This window comes from Misgurnus anguillicaudatus, chromosome 7 (assembly GCF_027580225.2).
Source record: "Misgurnus anguillicaudatus chromosome 7, ASM2758022v2, whole genome shotgun sequence".
Classification (NCBI taxonomy): Eukaryota; Metazoa; Chordata; class Actinopteri; order Cypriniformes; family Cobitidae; genus Misgurnus; species Misgurnus anguillicaudatus.
In genome coordinates, this window is record NC_073343.2 from 10,383,630 (window position 1) to 10,409,602 (window position 25,973).

Genomic DNA, 25,973 nt, shown 5'->3' on the forward strand with positions numbered 1-25,973 from the left:
ATTTAGATTTTTTTTTACTCCAATGTCACATTAGGGGCTCGGTAATACTGTATCTAAATGTAAGTTTTTTTTAGATATTTGTACTTCAAACAAGAGAAAAACACTAAGAAAAAAGTCATTTTTGCTGTGTTCTGATTATCGCGGTGTGTAGAATAAGTGCGTTGAGAACCAAAATGAGCTTTATAGAAAATACTAAAAGTGTGAAAAGTCTGATATTAAATGTGCTTTCATTGTGTCACACCACAGAAACATATGTTATTAACCACCCAGACAAATTTGAATGATTAAAAAACCACCAAGTTAATAAAATAAGTTATCAAAATCTTGAAAAACAGGCAGGTAGTGTGTCTCTGCTCTTAAACGCTGGAGGCGTGTCCGTTGTCAGCGTTGAAACCACGCCCACTTGCGGGAAAGCTGGACTGCATTCAACCCCGACAAAACGTTGCACAACGGTTTTTAAACAGAAACGGTGATGTGTTGAACAGCCTATTCTAATGACGCAAGAGTTGCAACTACGGTAGCTGACAAGGCCATTCTTTGTGTTCTTTTTTTATGTTTCCGGAACCCTATGAAATCGTTATAAATACGTGTTTAATACTGTAAAATACACTCAATGCTACAGTCACTGCCCTTGGTGTCCAGAATGAAATACAACATTTCAATTTGAACCCATTGTGCAAGCACGTCTCTTTAGTACCGCGTGATTTATTTACATGTTGCTGTTGATTGGACTGCATTTCTGACCCCGAAATTCTCAAACCCCGGTGGATACCGTTTCCAGGAGACATGTCGTTCAAACCGGAAACCGTAGGAAAACGTTGCGCCCCGTTTTGAATTTGAACATGGCCCTGCTTAACTTAGGCCCTGTCCCAAATGGCACACTCCTGAATTATGGGCTTCCTCTGAGTCCACACTTTGATGACATCATGTGGTGCAGACCTTAGGGATCCTTGACGCGAGTCCACGAGGGCGCACCGGAGTCGTATTTTGGAACAGACTCATGCGTCACGCCGGAAATAGGAAAAGAAGTTGCCCATCAATGTAAACTCCTCCCTTACGTCGTCTGATTGATCTTTCGCAAGAGCTGTGTCTGAAACCGCTCCCTCGTTCACTCATTCACTATTCCCTATATAGCAAATGACAACTGAGTCCACTATATGGGAAAGAAGTAAATGAAAATGAGTGAGCGATTTCGGACACTGACGTAAATACCATGTGTCTTAAATCTACTTTTTTACTGTTTGTCACATTTGTCATAAAGAGAACAAAACAACTTCTTGTCATATTTACTGTTGTTTATTTAATTTTTAATAAAAAGTTATTATATTTTAAATAAAGATATCGCAATTATAAAAATAACTGACAACAAGATCGAACTAAAAATAGTGTATAAACTTACATTTTTGGTGTGTACTGTCAGTATCCTTTAGCTGATTCCAGTCACGTGTTCTCCTCATATGAGTGAGCGAGTGTACATCGAATGTACCCTCAAAATCAGAGTGCCTTGTGGGTAAAAGTAGTGAACGAATGTAGGGAATGAAGTTGTTCACTCAGGTTTCGGACACCATTACAAAATGGCAGACACCCGATATAGTGCACTATATAGTAGATAGGGAGTGGTTTCGGACACAGGTAAGGACTTCTGGGTTGGTAAGGCCATGTCCCAAATGGCGCACTTCATGTGGACTTTCGGTCTCGTGGCCTTAAATTGCACGTGCTTGCTTAGTCTACGAGTCCGTAGGGTGTCCCATCTGCCATTTTTATGCTTTGAAGTGTGCTCATCAGCGCCTCCTTTGCCCCCTTGATGCGGTCTTCAGCGAAGCCTGCACTGCAGCAAGCTTTGCGCACTTTAGCAACCCAGAAGTCCTTGCGAAAGAGCAATCAGACCAATCAGACGATGGAGGGGAGGAGTTCACACTGACGGGCAACTTCTCTACCTATTTCTGGTGTGACGCTCGAGTGTGTCCCAAAATACGACTCCTGTGCACCCACGTGGACTCGCATCAAGGGTCCCTAAAGTCTGCACTACATGATGTCATCAAAGTCCGCAAGTCCGGAGTGTGCCATTTGGAACAGGGCCTAAAGTGTGCGAAGCCTGCTGCAGTATGGGCTTTACAAAGATTGCATCAATGATGCAAAGCGGGCCATGAGACCGAAATTCCACATGAAGTGCGCCATTTGGGACAGGGCCTTAAACCACTACAACTTGAATGAATGCTTGCGATGGTGTTACGGTACATTCACACGGAGTGTTAGCATTGACCGAACTCAATTGTGCATCCATCGGCGCCGCGTCACTGCCGTTGCTCGCAGCAGAAGTTGAACTTTTCTCAACTTTTCAAGCAGCAACGCCTGCGTCAAACAATCAGATTGCCCTATGCAAATAACTTAGGCAGAGCCAGCCAATTACTTTTATGAAAGATTGGAGCATGTGTTGCGCTTCAGGCAAGCCTTCCATCAAGCGTTAACGTTTCTCTACTGTGTGAATGTACCGTTAGGGGCGAGGCCATGCTTGGTGGCTGCAGTGCGTCATCGCGCCACCATTTAAGGCCCGCTCAAATCATCCTGAATGCAGAAAATGGAAAACCTGTTTAACGTTGTAACTCAGATATTCAGTACTAAATAGTTCACAGTTTTTGAACTAAAATAAAATCTATATTTAAATAGTATTGATGAAAAATGGAGGGCGAGTCAATAGGTGGAGTCACATCATTATTATATATCAGAGGACAGTTTATTATTAGTGTCATGAAAAATGTATTAGACATGGAGGAAATAAAGAGAAGTTAGACACTTTTTTGTTTCAATAGACTTTTTTTGTATTTTGTTCTCTTCACCTTTCCAGACGCAGGTGATTATAACCCACTGAATTTTCTCCTGTCTGGTTCTTATATTTCAAAGAATTGTCTCAGTGGGGTGAAATGTAAGGGAATTATTCTGATCTGTAATTTTACACTCCAGTCCGTCTACCGCTGTGTCGTTGACCTTTGTTACATTATTTTACTTCTTTAGCACAGTGGGCAAAAATGATTTCTGTGTTGGCAGGTGCTCATAGAACAGAATAGATTCGTGTAACTCATGATGAGAAAAACACCACTGTTAAATTGGGACCTTATCATTACCCTCAAAGGCAGCGACGCAGTCTCAATAAAGATTGAATTTGTCACCTGCGGCAGGTAGCTGTCGCAGGTAGAAACTGGACCCTTAAAATAACATTCCCTGCAGGGACTCGTGGTCTGGGCAACTAATTAGATTCAAGCCATAATGGCCGCTTTTGTGATTCTAAGTGAATAGGGACACTTTCCTCTTAATTAACTTCAATTTTCCATCATTTCTTTCTAACTTTATCCTTGCGGCATTTTCCTGACCTGAGCTATGCTTGGATATTCACTTGTCAAATGTGGATATCCCAGTGGTCCCAAACTTTTTTTCATTAGTGTTTTTAAATCGTATGTTTTTGTATGATTCACTTCGTATGAATTAGCCCAGTGGTTCTCAAACTGGGGTCCGGGGCCCCCGGGGGGCCGCGAGATGGTGCCAGGGGGGCCCCAGTTTTATGACGTTTTATAAAATATATTCATTTATCATGAATTCTGTGTAATTAAACCTAAAAAAATAAGGCTACTAACCAACAGCACTACTTTGTATAGCTTAATATGTTTTGTTTAATTAAAATGTTAAATTTTAGAACAGTTTTTGTCATAAATTTTCTTTGGGGGGACCGCAAAGGAATGCACCGTACACAAGGGGGGCCGCACGCGGAAAAAGTTTGAGAACCACTGAATTAGCCAACTAAAATGTAAATTCTCATGAGATCAGGCAAGTATTTCAAAAACAAATTTCAAGTCCTTTTTAATCACATTTTCTTTATTTCAAATTAGATTGGAAAATACTCTATATACAAGAAATAACATTTAAGAGGTATAACAACAAAAATGCATTAGTGAGGGTGTGTAGGGGTACTGTACATTACAGTGCATGTGCTTAAAATATTTACACAACTAGACATCATATACACTTTATTTTGACATATTTGCCAATATTTTTGATGGAAACAATTTTATAAAAGGGAATCTAAACACAATCTTTATTTCTTATCACAACATTTTGCTTATTGTGTGACTAGTGTTCGAAACAAATTGTACTGACATGCAAGCTTTTTCATAGGATTAATGCCGAATCAAACGATAAATGCCTACAGAATAAAGACCAGAGTCTTACTGGTGTACCTTTAATTACTGATCAGGGATCAGATTACAACCTGGCTTATCAGGCTTTACCATGAAGCAGACTGGAGCTTAGCTGACATTAGATCTATGCTTCAATGCACTGTGCATGAAAGCATAAAACAATCAGCAGTCACAGGTTTTTGGTGGGGGTGAGCATGTGCACGGTGCGGAAAGCAGATGTGGATTGTCTTTAGGTGTTATTTGTAAAGAGTCTCAGCACACAGTGAGTCACAAATGAATTACACTTACTGAGTTAACAGGTGACAAACAAGTGTGTAAGTACATACTAAGCTGAAATAGTTTTTGTTTCTCTACATTTCAGTTTTTCGTCTTTGCTTTAATCGTTCTCCAAACAGATTTCCTCATTCCATCTTTTGGCAGCCAACAACAAATGCTGTGTCCACAATGATGATTTCGAATGGAAATGCATGACCACTGTCTTTCATTCTCGCACTCTCGGTCTGTAGGTAGCTTATACTACATACAGTATTTGCAGTACAATGTGACACCTTTCAAACATGACACAGTCATTTAGGATCACGAGTCCTATTCCACCTCCTTGAGCAAATGCTAACCATCAAACTCTCTGTTTGTTATGTGCACGTTATAGGTCACCCAGAGACAACCACTTCTGGTCTTTCCACCAGCCGCAAGGCCTCATGCATGCCGACGGCTGACAGCCTGCGGTTAATATTGCGGTAACGGCAGCTGAGCAGGCTTCGGTAGGTGGTGCGCAGGTCCCGGTTGAAGAAAGCATAGATGAAGGGGTTAATGAGTGAGTTGGCATAACCCAACCACAGCAGAGTTCTCTCCACCCACAAGGGTACACAACTACACTGCGTCCCACATATGAAGGGCCGAGCCGTAGAAAGGAGGAAAAACGGCAGCCAACAGACAGTAAACGCTCCCACCACCACTCCAAGCGTCGCCGCTGCCTTCTGTTCCCGTTTGAATATGGAGATGCTCCTCCGATCTGAGCTCCTCTTGCCCACACCTCGCAGAAATTGTGACAGCCGTGTACACTCTTCCACTTCCCTCTGAAGCTTGATCGCCACTGTTACGCAATTCACACCCACGGGCTCTTCCGTCCCATCACCCCCTTCCTCTTCCTCCTCCTCTTCAGCACGAGGAAAGCCAGTGATGGTGTGTTTGGCGGCGCTGAGCTTAGCGGCACGGTAGATGCGGTAATACATGACCAGCATGACGGTCATAGGGATGTAGAAAGCAACGGCTGTGGAGTAAATGGTGTAGCCGAAGTCCTGGCTGATCAGACACACCCGGTCATCATTCACATTTTGTGCCCAGCCAAAGAGCGGCGGCAGGGTGATTGACGCAGAAAGTAACCACACAGAAAGCACCATTTTGGCCATACACCACCCGTTCTGCCTTACTGGGTATGTTAAGGGTCTGGTGATGCCCAGGTACCTGTGATAGAATGAAACCACATATGAAATATGCTGTGTTTCTATGTTGTTAAGATGTTTTATGCAGTCTAACAAATAATTTTAAAAAGTATTTTATCCTTAACCTGGTTTAGTTTAGTGTAGTTTAGTTTTATTTAAAATTTGACAAGGCAAGAAAAAAATAATGAAATTCAAAAATATATGTGTGTAGAAAAGGTATCTTCTCAACAATTTTAGAGCATGTGGAATAAAGGAAAGTTAATGGCATTTAGTTTTAGTCCTGGGTATAATTTACTCCTGGTAATTCAGGAAATACACAAAATTGACCATGGTTAACTACAGTAAGTAACCAACGTTTTTTGTTTAATTTGTAGTAAAACCATAGTGACTATAAATTAACCTTGGTTAATTACTATTGAATCATGTGTGTCCATGTTTGTGGTAGTACATGATGACTAAATCATAACAGAAAATGTGAACTAATGATGTGACTCTCGCAGACACAGCTATGATAAATAACAAGATCTGGTTAAAAACTCATTCTCATGTAGCTGTTTAAGGGTTAATCTGCTGGTCATCTCAGACTATCCATATAATACCACAAAATTCACTTCAAATGCATTTGTCTTTATTAAACAAATGGATAAACCTGAAGTTCTTCAGAGAATGACATTCAAGAGCTGAAATAACCAAAAGTGGTCACTGTGAACAATAATCAACTTAAAACAACACTCACCGGTCAATACTTATAACGCATAGGGTCATGATGGACGCGGTACAACACATCACGTCCATGGCTATAAACACATTGCAGAAGAACTTGCCAAAAATCCACCTGCCACCTATCAGGTCGGTGATGCTGACAAACGGCATCACCGCGAGCGCAACGGAGAGGTCGGCGAGCGCAAGGGACACGATCAGATAGTTGGAGGGTTGCCGTAGTTTTTTCACAAAGCATACCGAGATGACCACCAGAAGATTCCCGCAGATGGTGAAGAGAGTGAGCATGGTCAGCACACCCCCGATCAGCACTTTCTCCATCTCCCCATAGCTTAGGATCTGCTCCGCGCAACGCGTGCCGTTTGGCATCTCCATCATCTCCAGGAGTACCGGGAGGCTGGAAGGCTTCATTCCTACAGGACTAAAACCGGCAGCTGTTGCCATCTCTCCCGACTCGTGCGCGATTTTGAAAAGCCGAGGGAAAAGGGCTTCGGAGATCATCATGCTGTTTGAGGTTTCCAAACTTGCCACTGTCTCTCTTGCGCGCTCCTCTGCCATCAGGGACTTCATGGTTTCTTTGTAGTTTTGCGCGACACTGGTACAGTTGGTTTCGCCCACCACCATGCCGTGTGCCTTTTATGCATGAACTTTTCAGAGTGCGCGCGGATGGCCCGAGTGTATAGCTGCGCGCGCAATACGTGATGCGCGCATACGATTCACTGACGCGCGGCTAATTTTATTATTTTTAGAGGATATCGTTCATTTGTCATTTATACACGTCTTTTAGAAAAGTTATGCCATTTATTTGTTGGCCTATTTATAACCTATAACAAACAATAATGTGACAAATAAAATACAGTATCTGTCCTCTAATTCTACGAGATGGCTTTTTAAGGTCAGTTCAGATTCACATACCTAATTTATATAATTGGCGATATGTTGTACTGGTAGCACACGTTTATATTTTATTGGTTTTAGTTTGAGGTTTAACGTGACAAAAAACTTAATCAATGTATTTACAAGGCACGATTAAAAAACGGCTTGACATTTTAGGCTACTGTACAATTAAAATAAATTATCAATGCAATAAAACATAAACAGTCTGATCGATTGAGAATAAAATCACTTTTCCAAATTCAGGCAGCCCTGTTTCTAATCATAAGACGTAGACAAATATAAATCTCACATGCATTTCTCTTTGTAAGGTGCATCAAGTTCATATAAACATCCTGCAATACCGCCTCCTAGTGGTAAAATACACAAAAAGAACAAATAACCTATTTTATCCATTAAAGTCACACAATTAACTAAACATTTAACTTAACTTTTTTATTTCGTCTGGCATCTGTTAAAGTTATGATGGATTTTAGTGTTTTTCCATCCCTTGTACCTTCAAATGACATTTTTAGGGTCACTGCGTGCCAATCCTTCTACTTCTGCTATTACTAATAAAAATATGGTACTTTTCTGCTGAAAAGAAACCACAGAAATGATAATGGATTTATTTGTATTTGTTTCAATAGTAGCCATTATGGTCTCTGTGGGTCTCTGCTGGTAATATTGGTGGGGGTGTTATAGGGCAGATAGGAACCAATAAAGAAACAAAACATGTATGCTTCATAATGGCATTTGTAATGAAACCCATTCAAATGTATAATCCTTTTCAGCAGGGTTGCTGGTATATTTTTGTCTATTTTTATTTAGTTCCGTGTTGGTCGTACATAAAAAAGATATCCTGAAGATGAATTTATTTATCAGGGTCACAAGGTCATTTAATTCAGCACAAAATAATAATAATAATAATAAATGAAACAATAGTGCTTACAGTTTCTTAAGATACACTGTCTCTGTCAAAATCAAATGCACTTTAACCTTGTGAAAAACAAGTTATCTAAATATTCATGAGATTACTCAAGCATATAGTGCAAGTTACAAAACGAGTTGGTTGTGTGTCCTTCTTTCTCCCATAGGGGGCAGTGAATCTAAACTCACGTGCGCGTGTTGCTGTTTTAGTGAAGACTTATGGCTGCTGTGGCCTTAGTGCAGGGTGCTAGCAGGGGTTTGGGGCTTGAGTTTTGCAGATATCTACTTTTAAATAAAGCTCCAGCCGCCGTGATCGCAACATGCAGAAACCCGGACAGCGCACAGCATCTGGCCGCACTATCCGCACAGCACCCAGGTAGAATGAGTGTACTGAGACTGGACGTAAACAGGGAGGAAGACATCAAAAGTGCATCTAAAAGAGTCAAATCTGAATTTGGGAAGTTGGATCTGATCATTAATTGTTCCGCTGTGCTTCATCCGTCGGGTAAAGGAGAAACAAGTTTACGAGACGTGTCCGCTCAGGTAAACTTAACAACTAAGGAAGAACGAGATATGTCATATGCTTTTGTTTATTACCCAAATACCAGTATTTATAGCTAAAGCGTTGTACCTTGCCTTTTCTGGCATGGTAAAAATTCCATTTCTCTTTTGACTTCCTGTTTCATTTTTGGGTCATAAAACAGGGCATCATCTCCACACTGACCACTAATACTGTGGGTCCACTGGTGATGGTCAAGTATTTTGCCCCACTGCTGCAGGTCGGGACAGGGGCATTTGGCCAACAACCAAAAGAGAAAGCAAAACAACACACTGGAATCATTGTTAACATGACTGCTAGAGTGGGATCAATTGGAGACAATGGTTTGTATCCATGTGTGACCCCATGTGTGATGATGCCTGTGTGCTCCCATGAAACATACTGTACAGGATGTGCTGAATTGATAGTAATACATCTTGTAATCTACCCACTTTACAAGTACTTTGTTAGTCTCTTTTTAATCCCCCTGTTTTGGCATGCTTGCTATTTGCTCTTTTTGGGCCGTAACACTATTCAAGTATTGACAATAGTTTTTATGAATTACAGATGCATGGTTTGCATGAGCTCAGATTATTTATATTTTACTTATTCTTTGTTTTGTTGTTTCCAGCTCTTGGAGGATGGTACAGCTATAGGATGTCTAAAGCTGCTTTAAACATGGCCACCCGAAACTTGTCCATCGAGCTGGGTCGTGGACAATCTAAAATTGTGTGCGTGTCCCTGCATCCTGGAACTGTGAATACAGATTTATCTCGGCCTTATCACCGAAACGTTCCCAAGGACAAGCTGTTCAGCACAGAATACTCTGTACAGTGTCTTATGAATGTCATAGACAGCTTAAATATTAGCAAAACAGGGAAAGCGTATGCATGGGATGGCACTGAAATTACCTGGTAGACAAGCTGATCAAAGACAGACTGTCTTTTTCAGTTCAAGGTCAAGATGAATTAAAGAAATTATGCAATAATGGTTGTTAATGGATTATCACTCGCTGCATTTATTACAGAATAAGGCTTGCTTATAAACTACTCCAAAAAGAAACACAAAATGTGCTCATGGTTTATTGGTTCACTTGACCTCAGAATTTTTCGAGACATACACATGCATTCCAGAAAGACTTGATGTCTGTATATTTTGTACCACTAGAAAGGTACAGAATCTTCTGTACCGAAAAAACAAAGTCTTTCAACGTCTGCTTAATAAACATATTTGTGTTATAATTATAGGCGGAGGGGACGGACCAATTTTTAAAATGTGGGCCGGTTGGATTATATACATACATACATAAATGGGTGATTCTCATGAAACCATTGAAACACCACGGCACTAAAATGTGTAATATAGTAACATTAACAAGCATCAGAATTAACACAATACTGTGTTCTACCTTGCACAATATGTGATTTCAACATAAGAATTTATAATTGGAAATTTTATCTCATTTTCTGCTAAAATTCTCATTACCGCAATGTGTCCGGCTGTGTTTGAACATGCGTTATGTTGTAATTTAATCAAATTAACACAAAAATATTAAGAAAAAAAATAAATGGACGTTTTGCTAGACTACTTTAGATGACAGAAAAAATATTTACTGAATATTCATGTATTTGAAAAATTAGGAAAATTATGTGTCCATGCCTGATGTTCTCATCCTCCGCAACACTTTTTGAGAACAGTTTAAGCACACATACAGAATTTTAATAAAGTTTGATTTTGAGTGACCAAGCACATGGACCAGTTACTTCAAGATGGCTACCAGGTAAGATCATTTTTTTACAGTTAATTTGAAATATTGTCTTGTCAGAATGCTTACACGACATTTTGATTATCATTACCGCAACAGATGCTTATTAAATGTTAATTTAATTAATAGAAGCATAATACTTTGATTTTAAATGCATGTGCAGAATCTCCAAATTATGTTCTTTCAGGTTTGTCATGTCATTTTGAAAATATGTCAGTGTTGATGTTTTCTGACTGTTGCGGTAATGAGATTTTTTAGGACTAATTTTTTAAATTATGTTACAAAAAGTGTTCAATGATAAGTAAAAGTTTTTAAATTAATGTTCCCATTTACTCCAGACTTTGTTTTTCAGTGTCTGGCGGGAAAAAAAGTAAATTTAAGCAATTTTTACGTTTTCATGCTTGACATTTTTAAAACCAAGTTTTCGTGAGAATCACCCACACACATACATATATATACATATATTATACTGATAATTAGCAAACCCAGGATGCACACTACTTACCTTTATGTGAATTTTGGTGTTTTTTTATTATTAAAAATGAACTTTACGTAATTTGCAATGAAAAGCCATTGCTACATTAATTGTCATTCAAGCAAATACAAAGATACAGTATGCATGTGTATATTGTGGATTAAATTAGAATGGAAGAAATCACGAGAGGCCAGAAATGTTTTTGCAAGTAATGAAATGACTTGACTGTTTTTTTAGGGCTAATTTTATAAATCTTATTAAAACTACTAGTTTTTATAGTTCAATTTTTCATGTTTTCTATGAGAAAGAGACTTTGTGAGTAGGCTACATTTAATTTGTTCCCTTTTGTTTAGACAAAAATCATTTAGATTTTGGACAGTATATCCAAAACAATGCATAAATAGACCTGTGTCCTCCTCAGGCCCTTATGTTAGCAAAGTCCGTTCACACCTTTGATTACCTGGCTTTGGTGGTAGATTTTCAGTAAATTTATTTGTTCTTGATAATGATTTATAAAACTTAAAGTGAGAGATCATCAGGGTTTGGTTGGTCGCTTTGGGTGAGAAAGTACAGGGACACTTTTTAGTCCCAGTCCACCTCTGGTTGTAATATCATTAAAAATGCACTTCCAGTATTTGATTAAATGAATTGCATTATTCAACTGTTGATTGGACAAAACCAACCTATAATGAAAACTGATCCATGGTCCTGGACTTGGTCTTGTTTAGATTTTGGTGTTTTTTATGTATTACAAAACAGCCTATTTAATTGTTAAATGTCCTTATCATATTATTGACAGAGACGTCCAGTTCCCTCTGATGATCCTGCCAAGTATTTGTTTTAAGTCACAGTGGTGTCACATGATTTGGCCCCTCATAGCTATTTAGGCATGTATCTATTTTGGTTCGACCATGAAAGTCCCTCCCCCACTGATATCCAGAAATGTCAGCAGTGTAAGTGTGATAACATTTAATGATGCAATTATTATTCTAGCTTTGTCTGCCTGTGTGTTATAAAAGCCATCATTTTAGCAGCAGTCCATTCATCCTTAAAAATATTGGCCAATTACTAATCACTGACTGTATATTTGGTTTAGTTTTGTGTTTTCAGTTTAAATGTGCATACACCGTCTTTTTGAATACACATTAAATGAGATTTAGAGCTACTGGTAATTTGTTTCCTAAATTAGACTAGCCTATATATTTTCAAATGTGGTATTTTGATTAAATAGTTTTTACTCTAAAGTATTCTTTTTTTTAACTCTTATTAAGAGAAAAATGTTTGTTGCTATTTAAACACTATGCCTGTTTCCGCTAATGATACCTGAGAACCACAACCACTAAAGATAAACTCTGTGACCTCATTCACTCCCCACACATGAGAAACTACACTCAGCAGAATTAACATATACGCCCAGATAGGTGGATGGATAGAGAGACAGATACCTGAAAACTCACTAAAGTGAAACTCATCACCCCAAAACACATGCTACAAGAAACTACACTCTTTTAAAATTCTATTTTATTTATATAGTGCTTTTCAAACTTGTTTAATTGTTTCAAATCAGCTTTACATTAATACATGCAAGAGAAAACAGAACAATTGGTGGACAACACAAGTAGCAAAGTACTCCTAGGTGGAAAAATAATATTTATTAGGGGGGGGGGATCCTTTGGAGAAAAAAACCTTGAGAGAGAAACTCCTTGTACTACTTTAAAAACTAGTAGTCCTCCCAGATTTACCATAGATAGATACTGAATTAAATTTTTTTGGAGGTGTGTCCCAAAACGATAGATAGATAGATAGATAGATAGATAGATAGATAGATAGATAGATAGATAGATAGATGGATAGATAGATGGATAGATAGATAGATAGATAGATAGATAGATAGATAGATAGATAGATAGATAGATAGATACTTTATTTTTTGCTCAGTGATAACATTAGGGGACGCAATTCCTTGTGCGTGCGCGCGCACAGCGCAATGCTCTGCTCGCGCAGACCTGTAAAACTGGCTCGTGTAGTCATTCCGGGTGACGTCACGAGCCGGTTGTTTGACGGGGTGGCTGCTGCAGCGCCGTGACCATAGACTAGAATATGACCGACAATGACCTCGACCGAAGCTTGTATTAGCCTTTTACTTACCTCGCTCTGGATTCGACATTTCTAAAGAAACGGTTTAATGGTTCGTATTGTTTTTCTCACATAAGCGCGTTTTGTGTATGTCATTAGCCTCGAGCCTGTTCTTACCCCGAGAGACAGATTCAGCGCGTGTTTGTTTAAGGCTCGCTTTCAAGCTTACCAAAATCGCGTATTGTACAAAAAAAATGGACAAAGCCAAATCAATTATTGACCAGAACGGAGCGGGTCCCTGTTACACAAACGGCATGCACAAGCCAATCCGACGACAGCTGAGCAACGGCAGCTGTAGCCCGTTTACCATTACGGACGACCACCATCTTCATCATCAAGACCCCCAAACCAACGGGTCCCCGGCGAAGAAGTGCCGGTTGCGGAGGCGCCTGGAATCTGCGAGAAAAAACAGACCACGTAAGTTGATCAGACATATTCATTGTTTTACGGATAAGAAGTGACTGTTTGTTTTCCAGACTATCTGATAAGCAATCACATTTAATTGTGGTTTACGTCAATATTTAACAATTTTTGGAATGCTTTGCACTGGATGTTTTGACCAGCGCACATAATGTTCGTCAGGATTAAATAAAAAAAGATTTTAAATGCAGTAACTGGCATATGATGCAAGAACATGGCATAAACGCACATCCTGTATGCAAAAAGGATCACAGATGTCTCTTTAGAATCACTGGATTCTAAAATCGTTTTATTTCATTTCAGGGTCCAAAGTGTCAGTTAGGGTCGAGCTTGAGGTGCAGTTCGTGTCAAATATATGCAATAGCAGAGAAATGTGCCTTTTGTTTTGATGAAACCTTTGAGATTATTCTTCTCGCATTCTGATTGGTCGCTCGACGGTCAGGAGTTGTACTGAAATCGCTCCTGATGGGAAGGCTTGACGCGTTTTGACCAATCACCGCTTGACTTTTGTCTTCGCGTGGCCGCGTTAAAGGGGCAGACAGGAACGCCCCCACCCTCCAAAATGCAGGAAAATTCCTTATTTCTGCCACTCTTGTAAAACGACGACAAAACTTAACTTGAAGACCATATGTGTAACGTCGTTGTTATCGAAACGGAACAACGAGTTTATCTCCGCTTGTGGTGATCTGGGGTGTTTAGACTTTTGCACAGTTTTAAGGCGGCAAGCAGGATGAAGTTGAAATATTCAAGGAAGCCAGGTAAGACTTCACCTCATCCTAGAGTAAAGAGACAGGTTTCTGCTTCCTCTTGCAATTGATGTTTCGTTTCTAGGAAACAATTTACATGCAACGTACTGTGGTATATTATAGTAGTTACACCACTTTATAAAAGTATGCTATATTATACAGTAATATCACATATTGTGAATTTACTGTAGTAAATACTGTAGTTTACCGATGTAAATCTTGTAAGTTCAAAGCACTATAGTATCTATTTAACTAAAGTTTACTGCAGTAAACACTAAAGTATACCACAGGTTTTTTTCATATGGGGTTTCCTATCTTTTTTAAGAGCAAAAACGTGACTTTAGTTTTACTACAGTTTGTTGGCACAACTAATATCAACAAAAAGCTTAATACAAAACCAAAGCAGGTCTGTGGGTTCGTATTTGCGGTAGTCCTAACTGCCTGACCAGCTTGTCAGCATTCCACAACTTCGACCATGCATTGTCCAACTCTTTTTGAAAGCAATTGTTTATTTTTTTTCTTAATCAATTTATAAAAATAAACCCAAATGATATTTAACTATTTACATTTCATGTGTAATCTTACCAGACCAGATAAGCCATGTGAAGTAATACATATTTTGACCAATTATAGGGATTTATAGATTAGGTACTGTTTCTGTTTCTGCTGGTAATCTTTTGTATGATGTGACTGGTTAGCACTGTCTGCCAAGTATTTGTTATGTTCTATAGTTCAGATTTATAAAATACAAGGTTAGAGATTTATAAACAAATAACAAGGATAAGCATTATAGTAATCTAACTTTCAGACGCATGTGCATTAGCAGAGTAGTTTACTATATTATATTATAGTAAGAAAATGTAGTTCTGAGATTCTTGGTAAGTTTGGCTATGTAAGTGATAGACACATTTCTTTTCCTCTAGTTTGTTACCCAATGATGGCCTTTCTCGCTCATTGGCGGTCTAAATGCCCCTCTTTCCTATTGGCACAGACTTGCCTGCCAATCTCACTCTGTCGCTTTCTGGCAACCACTGTTCTGCCTTTCATTGACTCTCTCTTGCCAGTTTTCACCTTTCCCAGCCCCCCACATGACCAAACTTTACTGCCAATACTCTCTCAGTCTCCCTCTCTCTCCCTCTCTCTCCCTCTCTCTCTCTCTCTTTCTCTCTCTCTCTCTCTCTCGCTCTCTGACTGGTGGATGTAAACAGACCTTTCACCCACATGGTCTGTGCTGTCTGTTTAAACGTCATTATGTCACACCACTCTCACACCCCCTGATCGTCTGCTGCTTCTGGCTCCTGCCTATAAAACAATGAAGAAACAACATTGGTCCATCACTTGCCATTACTGTTTTTTCCTCTCTTCATAATTTGAAACTTTTTAAAGTAATATTTCACCTCAAAAACTCCTTGACTGACTTGATGACTTTCATGATTGTAAAGCCTACATAGAATAAACAAACAAACTCCTCAGTCCCATAATCATCTTTTTCATAGTTATTTATTCACAATCCAACCATAATAAAATAACACATAAATAGGCTTCTTTGGTAGCAAGTGCATGTGGGTATATTAAAATGGGCAAACACTTTTAAGTACCTCACAAGTGGATTTAGAAACACATTGGGTTTATATATTATATCTAAAGCCTCAAAACAGTGACATAGGCCAGCTCCTAAAACAGAGCCAGAAATCACCATTAATCTTACACCCAACATTTAACAATAAAAACACATCATCCATAAATACATGCATTACCCAAATATCAAATACACTACAATACATTTAAATACATGCATTACTTAAATACCGAATACAATACAATACATTTAAATACATCAAAGCACAAAAACATTTACAAAACACCGTCACAATGCACTATAGCTACACATCACATACCTGGCAGCAGCTACAACAAATGTCTCATCGCACAGGTACAACCCTTCATCATTGCCTGCATGACATATCCAAATATACGCCATTACACCACATGTCATGCATTTTAAAAAACATTACCTTACATATTAAAATTCACTATACCTTAAATAAGGAAGAACAGCCACCAAACGGCGTTGTCTACTCGGCGTTGTTTACTCGCGTGCACGCCGCCATTACAACTCCATTCATAAAACACTCCATGCTTACTACCGTAATCCCCCTATATAATTGGACTACCGTAAATACATATGGGAGTACCCTTATTTACCGTAAATGCATTACAGCGGTCACGACCATTACATGATGTTTTTAAAAGAATCATTGTAGGTCCTGCCATACAATGACAGTTCAAAGTGACTATTCATCTAGCTGGGCTCTTTTCCACTTGATTTGCAAACTCCAAAATAAGAGTATTAGAGTGATGTCCAAAATATCCCTCCCAATACAGTATACTTCCATGTCTATATTAGGGGGAGGAAGGGAAGTGTGAGGGTCATTTGAGATGATGTCGTAATGGGAACGTTCTGGCCACTGACTGTCACCTGCACAGCACCAGCTGAAAATGCTTTATACCTCAGTGTCACATATAGTGATCAATCATTTGAACTCAACAAAGATGGCTTTGATGTTTAAATATTTTTCTGAACACAGCTTTGCATGTGCCAGGTAATTCAAATAAGATCTGTGTCCCTGAGCTACCTTGATTTTTTTTTTTTTTTTTAGGTTTGTCTGGGTTAGCCCAGTGAATATACTATCATAGTACCTACGTGAGTGTACCTACTATCTGATAAATCAGTGGTCCATAACAAATTTCTGTGTACTGATCATAGATTTGTCTTTTATTTATAGACCAGTAGTCTTTACATCACTTTGTATTGATGCTGCTGTCTTTTGTAGTGTGCTTATGTCTGGTTTCTTACCTGCTAAGCATCCTTCAACAACAGCCATTTGCTGCTTTAGGGCTGTTACCACGGTAACTGGCTGACTCCACATTAACTCCTGCAGCATTGCTTGTGGTGTCCAAGTCAGTGCCTCTTATTGGCTGTCCTGCTTGCGATGTTTAGAGACATAAAATACACACACTGCAAAATGTTTTATTTCTATACTGACTTTGTCTGTCAAGAAGAAAACTAGAAGACAACCAGTTGCAAATTGTTCTGTAGAAATGTATACATTTTCATAGTGCCACAAGGTGATCAACAGTAAAAATGACAAATGTGACCTCTTTGCAAAAGGAAAAAGCACCAACATTCAAAAATGCTTGATAAAAAGGTGTCATAGCTCTGCAATCAAAGAGTGTGGTTGTAATGGAAGTCAATGGGGCAAAAACAGCCACTAACAATAAATGAGGAAAAAAACTTATGCTAAACAAAAGCTAAAATGCTTCAAAGCCAATGTTGAACCAATCTGTGACAAGCCCAAGACTTTTTATATTGAAAATCTGTCATTTTCCCCAAATCAGTGACACGACTTATGAACTTGTCAATTAAAGCATTAAAATCATGGAATTTTTGTGAAGATTTGGTAGTTTTGAGGTTGATTAACAGATTTATGAAAAAAAAATGGAAAAAATATTCATCTGATACATTTTTATAGGCGTTGCATTTAGTGGATGTTTTCATCCACTAACAACACGAAAGGGTAGTAAATAGTTTCACTTTTTCTTAAAACGTAAAGTAAGAGATTACTGTTTTTTTCCAGTAATTTAATTACAGTTACTTCTAATGTAATTGAATTAAATGTGTATGGACTGTAGATCAATTATATATAAAACAATAATGGATTTAACATCAACGTTTAAAGTCTAAGGTTAAAATGCATGTTTTTATCTATACTTCTCACTATTAACTAGTTGGTTATTAGCATTTATATTACTGAGATATTGACTATTCATTAATACTTAAAAAGCACATACTGCATATTTCTGCAAAACTAGGGGTGGGCATAGATTAATCTTAATCTCATACAAAATAAAAGTAATTTTTTACATAATAAGTTTGTGCTGTGTGTAAATATGATGTAAATTTAATGTACATTACGTACATTTTTTATTTATATATAATATATAAAAATATAAATAAATAAATATATAAATATAAATATATATACACACACACACACACACACACACACACACACACACACACACACACATGTAAATGTTCCTTAAATACATACATGAATGTGTGTGTATTTATATATACATAATTATTACACACAGCACAAACTCATATGTTATGCAAACATTTTATTTTGTATCAGATGAATCTATGCCCAGCCTTATGCAAAACCTTACATCCTTAATCCTTCCCAATTCCTACCAATGCTTAAACTTTACAACTATTTTACTGAGTATTAATAAGCAGTAATTAGTAGTATATTGAGGCAAAAGTAATAGTTAATATAAGACTTTCTCTATTTTGTTCTTTTTATTTATCTGTACATTCTTTAAAAAAAATGTACTAACCAACCCTTGGCTATACTGTGTTGAACTTGATGAGACTATTTCCAGAGCACTTATGTATTGCTGTTCTTGTGTTGCTATATTTGCTTCTATTGTTTACCTCATTTGTAAGTCGCTTTGGACAAAAGCGTCTGCTAAATGTAAATGTAAGTTAATAGTGACTGAGAATTGGACCTTAAAAGTGTGACCAAAATAATTTATGTACTTTTATATGATTTATTTGAGCCATTTCAAGCCTATATTTGTGTCATTTACTAAATAGGATGTAAAAAGGTAATTAGTAATCATGAAATATTTTTGAGAGAGTAATTTGTATGTAATCTAATTAGTATATAATTACTTTTTTTTAGTAACTTACCCAACACTAGTGCTAGTGATATTGATCCATCTTCTCTCTTTCTTTCTCTTGATGTGTGTCTCTCCAGCCTTCCCATGGTTCGGGATGGACATCGGAGGTACTTTAGTAAAACTTGTCTACTTTGAGCCAAAAGACATCACTGCAGAAGAAGAACAGGAGGAGGTGGAAAATCTGAAGAGCATACGCCGTTACCTCACCTCCAACACGGCTTACGGCAAAAGCGGTGTCCGTGACGTTCACCTTGAACTGCGCAACCTAACCATCTGCGGTCGCACAGGAAACCTGCACTTTATCCGCTTTCCCACTACTGGCATGCATAGATTTATTCAGATGGGCAGAGACAAGCACTTTTCAAGCTTGCACACCACACTGTGTGCCACTGGTGGTGGAGCTTACAAGTTTGAGAATGACTTCAGAACGGTGAGTAGTGGACCACACCACAGTTTTGACCATTAAATAGTATTAATCATAAGTTAAAATCTAGTTTGCACAATCAAGCAATTTGCCTGCCTATACAGTGGTATGGGCTTTTGAACCTTTTAGATTTCATGGTGGGCTGGGCTACATGAGTGATGCTACAAATGTAAAATTTACATTTGCAAATGTAAAAGTAATGTTCTTTCCTTTTTCTTTCATTCTTTCTTTTTTTTAGATGGCAGACCTAGAGCTGCTGAAGCTGGATGAGTTGGACTGTCTGATCCAGGGACTGTTGTACATAGACTCGGTTGGCTTTAATGGTCATCCAGAGTGCTATTATTTTGAGAACCCGTCTGACACACAGAACTGCATCAAGAGACCCTGTTGTCTTGACAACCCTTTCCCCATGTTGCTGGTTAACATTGGTTCGGGCGTCAGCATTCTGGCAGTGTACTCCAAAGACAACTACAAACGTGTGACAGGCACAAGGTCAGCACATAAATAACACGAAGCCAACGGCTGGCACATTTTAATTAACACAGAAGCACAAAAGCCTGTTTGAAAAATATGAACATACAGTCAAGTGCTTTTTTAAAAAGCACCTTCAGAAGACCATACATTTTAATATTTTTCTTTTTTCCCCAAAGTCTCGGGGGTGGGACGTTTTTAGGGCTGTGTTGTCTTTTGACGGGTTGCGACACATTTGAAGAAGCCCTTGAGATGGCCAGTAAAGGTGACAGCACCAATGTGGACAAACTGGTAAAGGATATCTACGGGGGAGACTACGAGCGTTTCGGGCTGCAGGGGTCAGCTGTGGCTTCGAGGTACAAAGAAACTCTGTGTTTGCGTTTATGGTATCAGGTGGCAATGGCCTCTAAAGGAAAGTGATTCTGCTGTTGTATTTACACAGTCTCACAAGTAGGATTGCCTCACATAACACAACCTAGTAAGAACCCATTCCTTGATAAACATCTAAGGTGACGTCGTTAGGGTGAAGTGTGGAAAAAGAGATGAATTATTTTATGGGCAGGAACAAGAGCAATGTGAGAGATGCCTTGATGATTGAGAGGAATGAACTCAGACTTGTTTATTTAGAAACACAATAGTAGAAGAGTATCTATTTTAAACATTAAAAATTCAACTACTGTAAAAATGAAAAGAATCTGGATTCATACTATAGATCAATGCAGACGTGGTTCTTTTGTTTTCTGTATTTTTTGTTTTATTATTATGCAAATAGATAAACCAGTTTGTTTTTAATTGTTCTAAGTTTAGGAGTGTCTGCTTGATATACAAATATGTGTTTGTGTTTTTCTTTATAGTTTTGGGCATATGATGAGCAAAGAGAAAAGAGACAGTATTTCGAAAGAGGACCTGGCACGAGCAACACTCGTCACCATCACCAACAACATCGGCTCCATTGCACGCATGTGTGCAGTCAATGAGGTGTGTTGTATGTCCTGTTGCAGAAAAAAGTAGACACTACTTCTACCCACAGATCTTATTTATAGCACTGTAGCACATTTTAAAGTCCAATCCATCCAAATTTCAAAATCATCAATAGAAGTGAAACTGAAAGGAAGAAAAGCCTTATGTGCACTTTATATTTCTGTGTCGATTGTACGGATTGGTCTGCTAGAACCCCAAAAACATCTGTGGTGCATTTTCTCGCACACATTTTCACTTGCGATGGTAAAAACAATGATGGACCAATATTTAACAACTCTGGTTTTCCTCCACCCCTACTGATGCTTTTCCAGAAACATACACAATCAGCTTCTTCTTTGGCTATTGCCTTAATACTGTAACATGCCCGTGGACATTGTTTACTAGCGATCTGCATGTGTATTTGCATGTTGATGTGAACAATGCAGCGTAGAGGCCACAGCGTTGGTTCTATGCAGAAGCCAGCCTTACTAGCAAACTAAATGATATCAATTTATTTGCCGTTTTCTTACCACAAGGAAATTGAGGTGACACTTGGAGGGGTCTGAAATTGTCATCGTAGGTGCATATCCACTTTGAGAGACATAATCTAAAAATAAAAATCCAGAAATCACAATGTAGGATTTTTTAACTATTTATTTGTATGATACAGCTGCAAATAAGTATTTGAACACCTGTCTATCTGCTAGAATTCTGACCCTTAAAGACCTGTTAGTCTGCCCTTAAAATGTCCAACTCCACTCCATTTATTATCCTAAATTAGATGCACCTGTTTGAGGTCGTTTGCTGCATAAAGACACCTGTCCACCCCATACAATCAGTAAGAATCCAACTACTAACATGGTCAAGACCAAAGAAATGTCCGAAGACACTAGATACAAAATTGTACACCTCCACAAGGCTGGAAAGGGCTACGGGGAAATTGCCAAGCAGCTTGGTGAAAAAAGGTCCACTGTTGGAGCAATAATTAGAAAATGGAAGAAGCTAAATATGACTGTCAATCTCCCTCGGACTGGGGCTCCATGCAAGATCCCACCTCGTGGGGTCTTAATGATCCCAAGAAAGTTGAGAAATCACCCCAGAACTACACGAGAGGAGCTGTTCAATGACCTGAAAAGAGCTGGGACCACCGTTTCCAAGGTTACTGTTGGTAATACACGAAGACGTCATGGTTTGAAATCATGCATGGCACGGAAGGTTCCCCTGCTTAAACCAGCACATGTCCAGGCCCGTCATAAGTTTGCCAATGACCATTTGAATGATCCAGAGGAGACATGGTAGAAAGTAATGTGGTCAGATGAGACCAAAATATAACTTTTTGGTCATAATTCCACTAAACGTGTTTGTGGAAGAAGAATGATGAGTACCATCCCAAAAACGCCATTCCTACTGTGAAGCATGTGGGTGGTAGCATCATGCTTTGGGGGTGTTGTTTTTCTGCACATGGGACAGGGCAACTGCACTGTATAAAGGAGAGGGTGACCACCGGGGCCATGTATTGCGAGATTTTGGGGAACAACCTTCTTCCCTTAGTTAGAGCATTGAAGATGGGTCGAGGCTGGGTCTTCCAACATGACAATGACCTGAAGCACACAGCCAGGATAACCAAGGAGTGGCTCTGTATGAAGCATATCAAGGTTCTGGCGTGGCCTAGCCAGGCTTAAGACCTAAACCCAATAGAGAATCTTTAGAATGAGCTCAAACTCCGTGTTTCTCAGCGACAGGCCAGAAACCTGACTGATCTAGAGAAGATCTGTGTGGAGGAGTGGGCCAAAATCCCTCCTGCAGTGTGTGCAGCTGTATCATACAAATAAATAGTCAAAAAATCATACATTGTGGTTTAGATTTTTTTTTGGATTGGGTCTCTCACGGTGGACGTGCACCTACGATGACAATTTCAGACCCCTCCATGATTTCTAAGTGGGAGAACTTGCAAAATAGCAGGGTGTTCAAATACTTATTTTCCTCACTGAATATCACTATACTATATTTATTATATTTTTTATTTATTTTGAAAATAGTCATGGAAGCTGGCGCTGCATCTATCTGACCGCTCTGGGCTTCTCTACAGTGTTGCCTTGTAACCTGGTGATCAAGCAGCATTGTACAGGGCTTTCAGAGCGTACAGAATATCATCAGAGCATAAACATCTAATAAAACGCAGTCAATAATCACACCTTAATCACATTATTCAGTATTTTGATGGCAAAAAGATTGAATTGGCCCCAGACAGACCTTTTTAAGCACCCATCATTTAAGAAAACTGAAATGGACCATTTATCAAATGTGATGTTTCCCCCTGGTGGTAGTGAAGATGTCCTGCAGGTGCAATATAATTTGTACTGTTAGCCTACCATATTTAAATGCATTTTACAAAATTCTGTATATTTTCTTTTTAAATTACTGCTTTGTCTTGTTTGTAACTGGTTGGTGTTTTGTCTTGCAGAAAATTGAACGGGTTGTTTTCGTCGGGAACTTTCTTCGCATAAACACAGTGTCAACAAAGCTTCTTGCCTATGCTATGGATTTTTGGTCCAAGGGCCAAATGAGGGCCCTTTTCCTAGAACATGAGGTAATTTTGTGGTCTTTTGCTTCTTTTAACATGTATATAGCCGGTGGTTCAGTGAAAATATGTTGTACATTTGTCCTCACTACCAACTGACAATTGTGCAGGTGCATGTTTATATGTACACTTACACGTGTTTGTGTCTTAAGGGGTACTTTGGAGCTGTTGGTGCTTTTTTAGAACTGCTGAAATCGTCTTCCGACGACTAAAGGAAAGGCATTTTTGTCTGATTATCCAGAAGCAGCTTCAAGACTTCCACACGGAAGCCCCAACAGGAAAACTGGATACTGGGAACACTAGGAAATATTGAAAGAAGCCATTATAGTAATTAACTGTAAATAACTGTTAAAAGACGGTTTTAAAACATTTTTATGACTAATTTTGTCTCTCTCAGACTGGTGACTCTAACCGAACATTTTTGTTTTCTTATTGTATGGTTTGTAAATAGCTCTGTTGTATTAATAGCTCAAATGTTTAAATGACCTTGTTCTTGAGCTGCCGCCAGGTAAGAGTGGCACTTCTGTATTTAAACGTTCTTTGTCCCTGGGCACTGCTAAACAGTGGACCTTAAAACTTCTCTTTAGATCCCAAAAAATGTTTAACATTGTTTTAAAAGTCTTGGGTTCTATGTTGAATAGGTCTGTTGTTTAGGACAAGGACCTGGTGTAAGATTTCTGCACAGTATGGAACAAACTTTTCTTCACTGCTGTTCGTGGTTTTTCATGCAGTTATTTAAATGGGAATCATAAAAGAAGTATTTGTACATTAATTCACACAAAGCCTTTCATTTTAAAGGATATAAAGAAAGCTCAGGGTGTCTCACGTGGTTTTAATTTTGAAACGGAATTCTGTGGGACCAAGTGGCCAATTTGATATTATCAGTTCGGTTAGGAAATTTCTTTAATGTCCCACATGTGGTATGACCTGATATGTAGCACGAGTTAAATACACTGATTTTAAAATTGTCCTTCACAGAGTAGCCCAGTTATCTGTGTGATTTTGTTATCCCTGAGATTTTGGTGTTGCAGTTTTTCCTTAACCAAAGTAACTTTACAATCATCTTTAAAACAAGAGCGTATGGTTATATGTACAGTATATTTGCCTTCTTCCTGCATGTGGTCCAAACAGATAGTTGCAGAGTTCAAAGTTCCCTCACCATTCAAATATCAAACATGTTTAGACAGTTCAATGGCTTTCCATTGTGTGCCAAACTGTAAACGGGAGAACTCAAACCCGAAAACCAGCCAATACCAACACTCTTGCTTTGTCAGGCCATGTACCACAGGGTGACTCCTGGCTTTAGAGTATTTTTAAGATGAATATTAGTTGACCTAATATAATATATTCTGCTACCAAGGCAGAAAATACATTTAAACATTTTTTGTTTTCAACTTATGTGAAGTGTTGAGAAAAATTGCACATCTTTGTATACTTATGGCTTTATTTGGACTTGTATATATGGTATAAATGTGTTTTAGATACACAGTTTGCAGTTAACTTTATTAACATTCATTGTGTAATAACTTCATAGAGCTGTATGCTTTACCCAAACATAGCTGCAACCAGTCTTTATCATTAGCTTTTATTACAAAAAAGTCAACTTTATGTTTAGTACACGTGGGAGAGGTCCTCTTATAAAAATATATAATGTTACTGGTATTTCTTATTGTTATACCAATAAGCAGCAGTAGCAGCACTGGTCAGATGCAAATATCTAAAATTGTACTGTGAAACAACAATACCGCTGACTGAAAGTTTGTATTGGTGTATATAATGAAAGATAATTTTTGATTTGCTGTATGGTTCGCTTTCTCTAAATAGTGGTTAAACGTGTCCTCTTGCTATGCATAAGAATCAGTAGCCCAGAATGTTGTTTGCAGCAATTTGGCTAAGAGAGTCTGACTGCTTTTCTCAGAAATCTGGCTGCTCATGTTTTGTCTCGGCCACTATTCTGTTATACAGAATTGAAAAGACTGGGAACTTTTAGGGAGGGGGAGGAGGGGTTCCTTTGTCTTTAAAACTTTTTGTGTTTTTCTTGGGCTCCTGCTGACAGTTTCGAGAAATTATTCTTTGTTTTGCTTGTTTGACGCTAATTTAATGGGACATTTTGTGCTATTTTATCAGTTTGTACAAATCTGTATATATTTATGTCTTTCCATTTCTCTGAAGTGTCACTGTATTTTTCTTCTTAGTGAAATTTGTGACTTCACTATAAAAATGGGAGACACTTGATATCTGTTTGCATCACTGGGTTTAATGGATGATGAGACTTTAGAAAGGACATTTTTAGAGACTAATAAAAGTTTTAAACAGATATTCAAGTGTTTGTTTTTCTTCTCTATCACTTAATATCAGTTGTACACGTACTTGTAATGCAAATAAACCACACCAAAGTAAATTTTTAAAAAGAATAGCCAAAACATTATTAAAACCCATTACACAACAACCCCATGTAAACACACCTGATAAAAGCTTTTTTCAAAAGCAAATGAACAGCACTGTGCTCACCTTACCCCCTAGGACAGTGTTTCTCAACCAGTAGGCAGGGGG

At 38.4% G+C, this 25,973-nt stretch overlaps 3 protein-coding genes and 1 long non-coding RNA gene across 5 annotated transcripts; 2 read left to right on the top strand and 2 right to left on the bottom strand.

Moving 5' to 3' along the window:
• Positions 1-3,856: 3,856 nt before the first annotated feature.
• htr7a (5-hydroxytryptamine (serotonin) receptor 7a) lies at positions 3,857-8,208 on the bottom strand. Its single transcript, XM_055171722.2, has 2 exons — positions 6,369-8,208; positions 3,857-5,654 (listed from the first exon to the last, which is right to left on the bottom strand). The coding sequence occupies exons 1-2, from the start codon at positions 6,974-6,976 to the stop codon at positions 4,841-4,843; spliced, it is 1,422 nt and encodes a 473-aa protein (XP_055027697.2). The 5' UTR covers positions 6,977-8,208; the 3' UTR covers positions 3,857-4,840.
• Positions 8,209-8,309: 101 nt separating this feature from the next.
• Positions 8,310-9,762, top strand: LOC129417209 (C-signal). Its single transcript, XM_055171723.2, has 3 exons — positions 8,310-8,698; positions 8,860-9,037; positions 9,325-9,762. The coding sequence occupies exons 1-3, from the start codon at positions 8,375-8,377 to the stop codon at positions 9,609-9,611; spliced, it is 789 nt and encodes a 262-aa protein (XP_055027698.1). The 5' UTR covers positions 8,310-8,374; the 3' UTR covers positions 9,612-9,762.
• Positions 9,763-12,961: 3,199 nt separating this feature from the next.
• On the top strand, positions 12,962-25,737 carry pank1a (pantothenate kinase 1a). Of its 2 annotated transcripts, none has more exons than XM_055171720.2 (7): positions 12,962-13,486; positions 19,062-19,414; positions 19,647-19,900; positions 20,059-20,235; positions 20,734-20,857; positions 23,304-23,429; positions 23,573-25,737. In XM_055171720.2, exons 1-7 carry the CDS (start codon positions 13,159-13,161, stop codon positions 23,630-23,632), a joined length of 1,422 nt encoding a protein of 473 aa, XP_055027695.2. In that variant the 5' UTR covers positions 12,962-13,158; the 3' UTR covers positions 23,633-25,737. The 2 variants fall into 2 exon arrangements, with proteins under 2 accessions (XP_055027695.2, XP_055027696.1); XM_055171721.2 differs by lacking the exon at positions 12,962-13,486 and adding an exon at positions 13,940-14,247.
• On the bottom strand, positions 15,720-16,480 carry LOC141365257 (uncharacterized). The gene is made up of 3 exons (XR_012370468.1): positions 16,275-16,480; positions 16,134-16,188; positions 15,720-15,909 (listed from the first exon to the last, which is right to left on the bottom strand). It is a non-coding gene; the product is annotated as an uncharacterized lncRNA (long non-coding RNA).
• Positions 25,738-25,973: the final 236 nt, after the last annotated feature.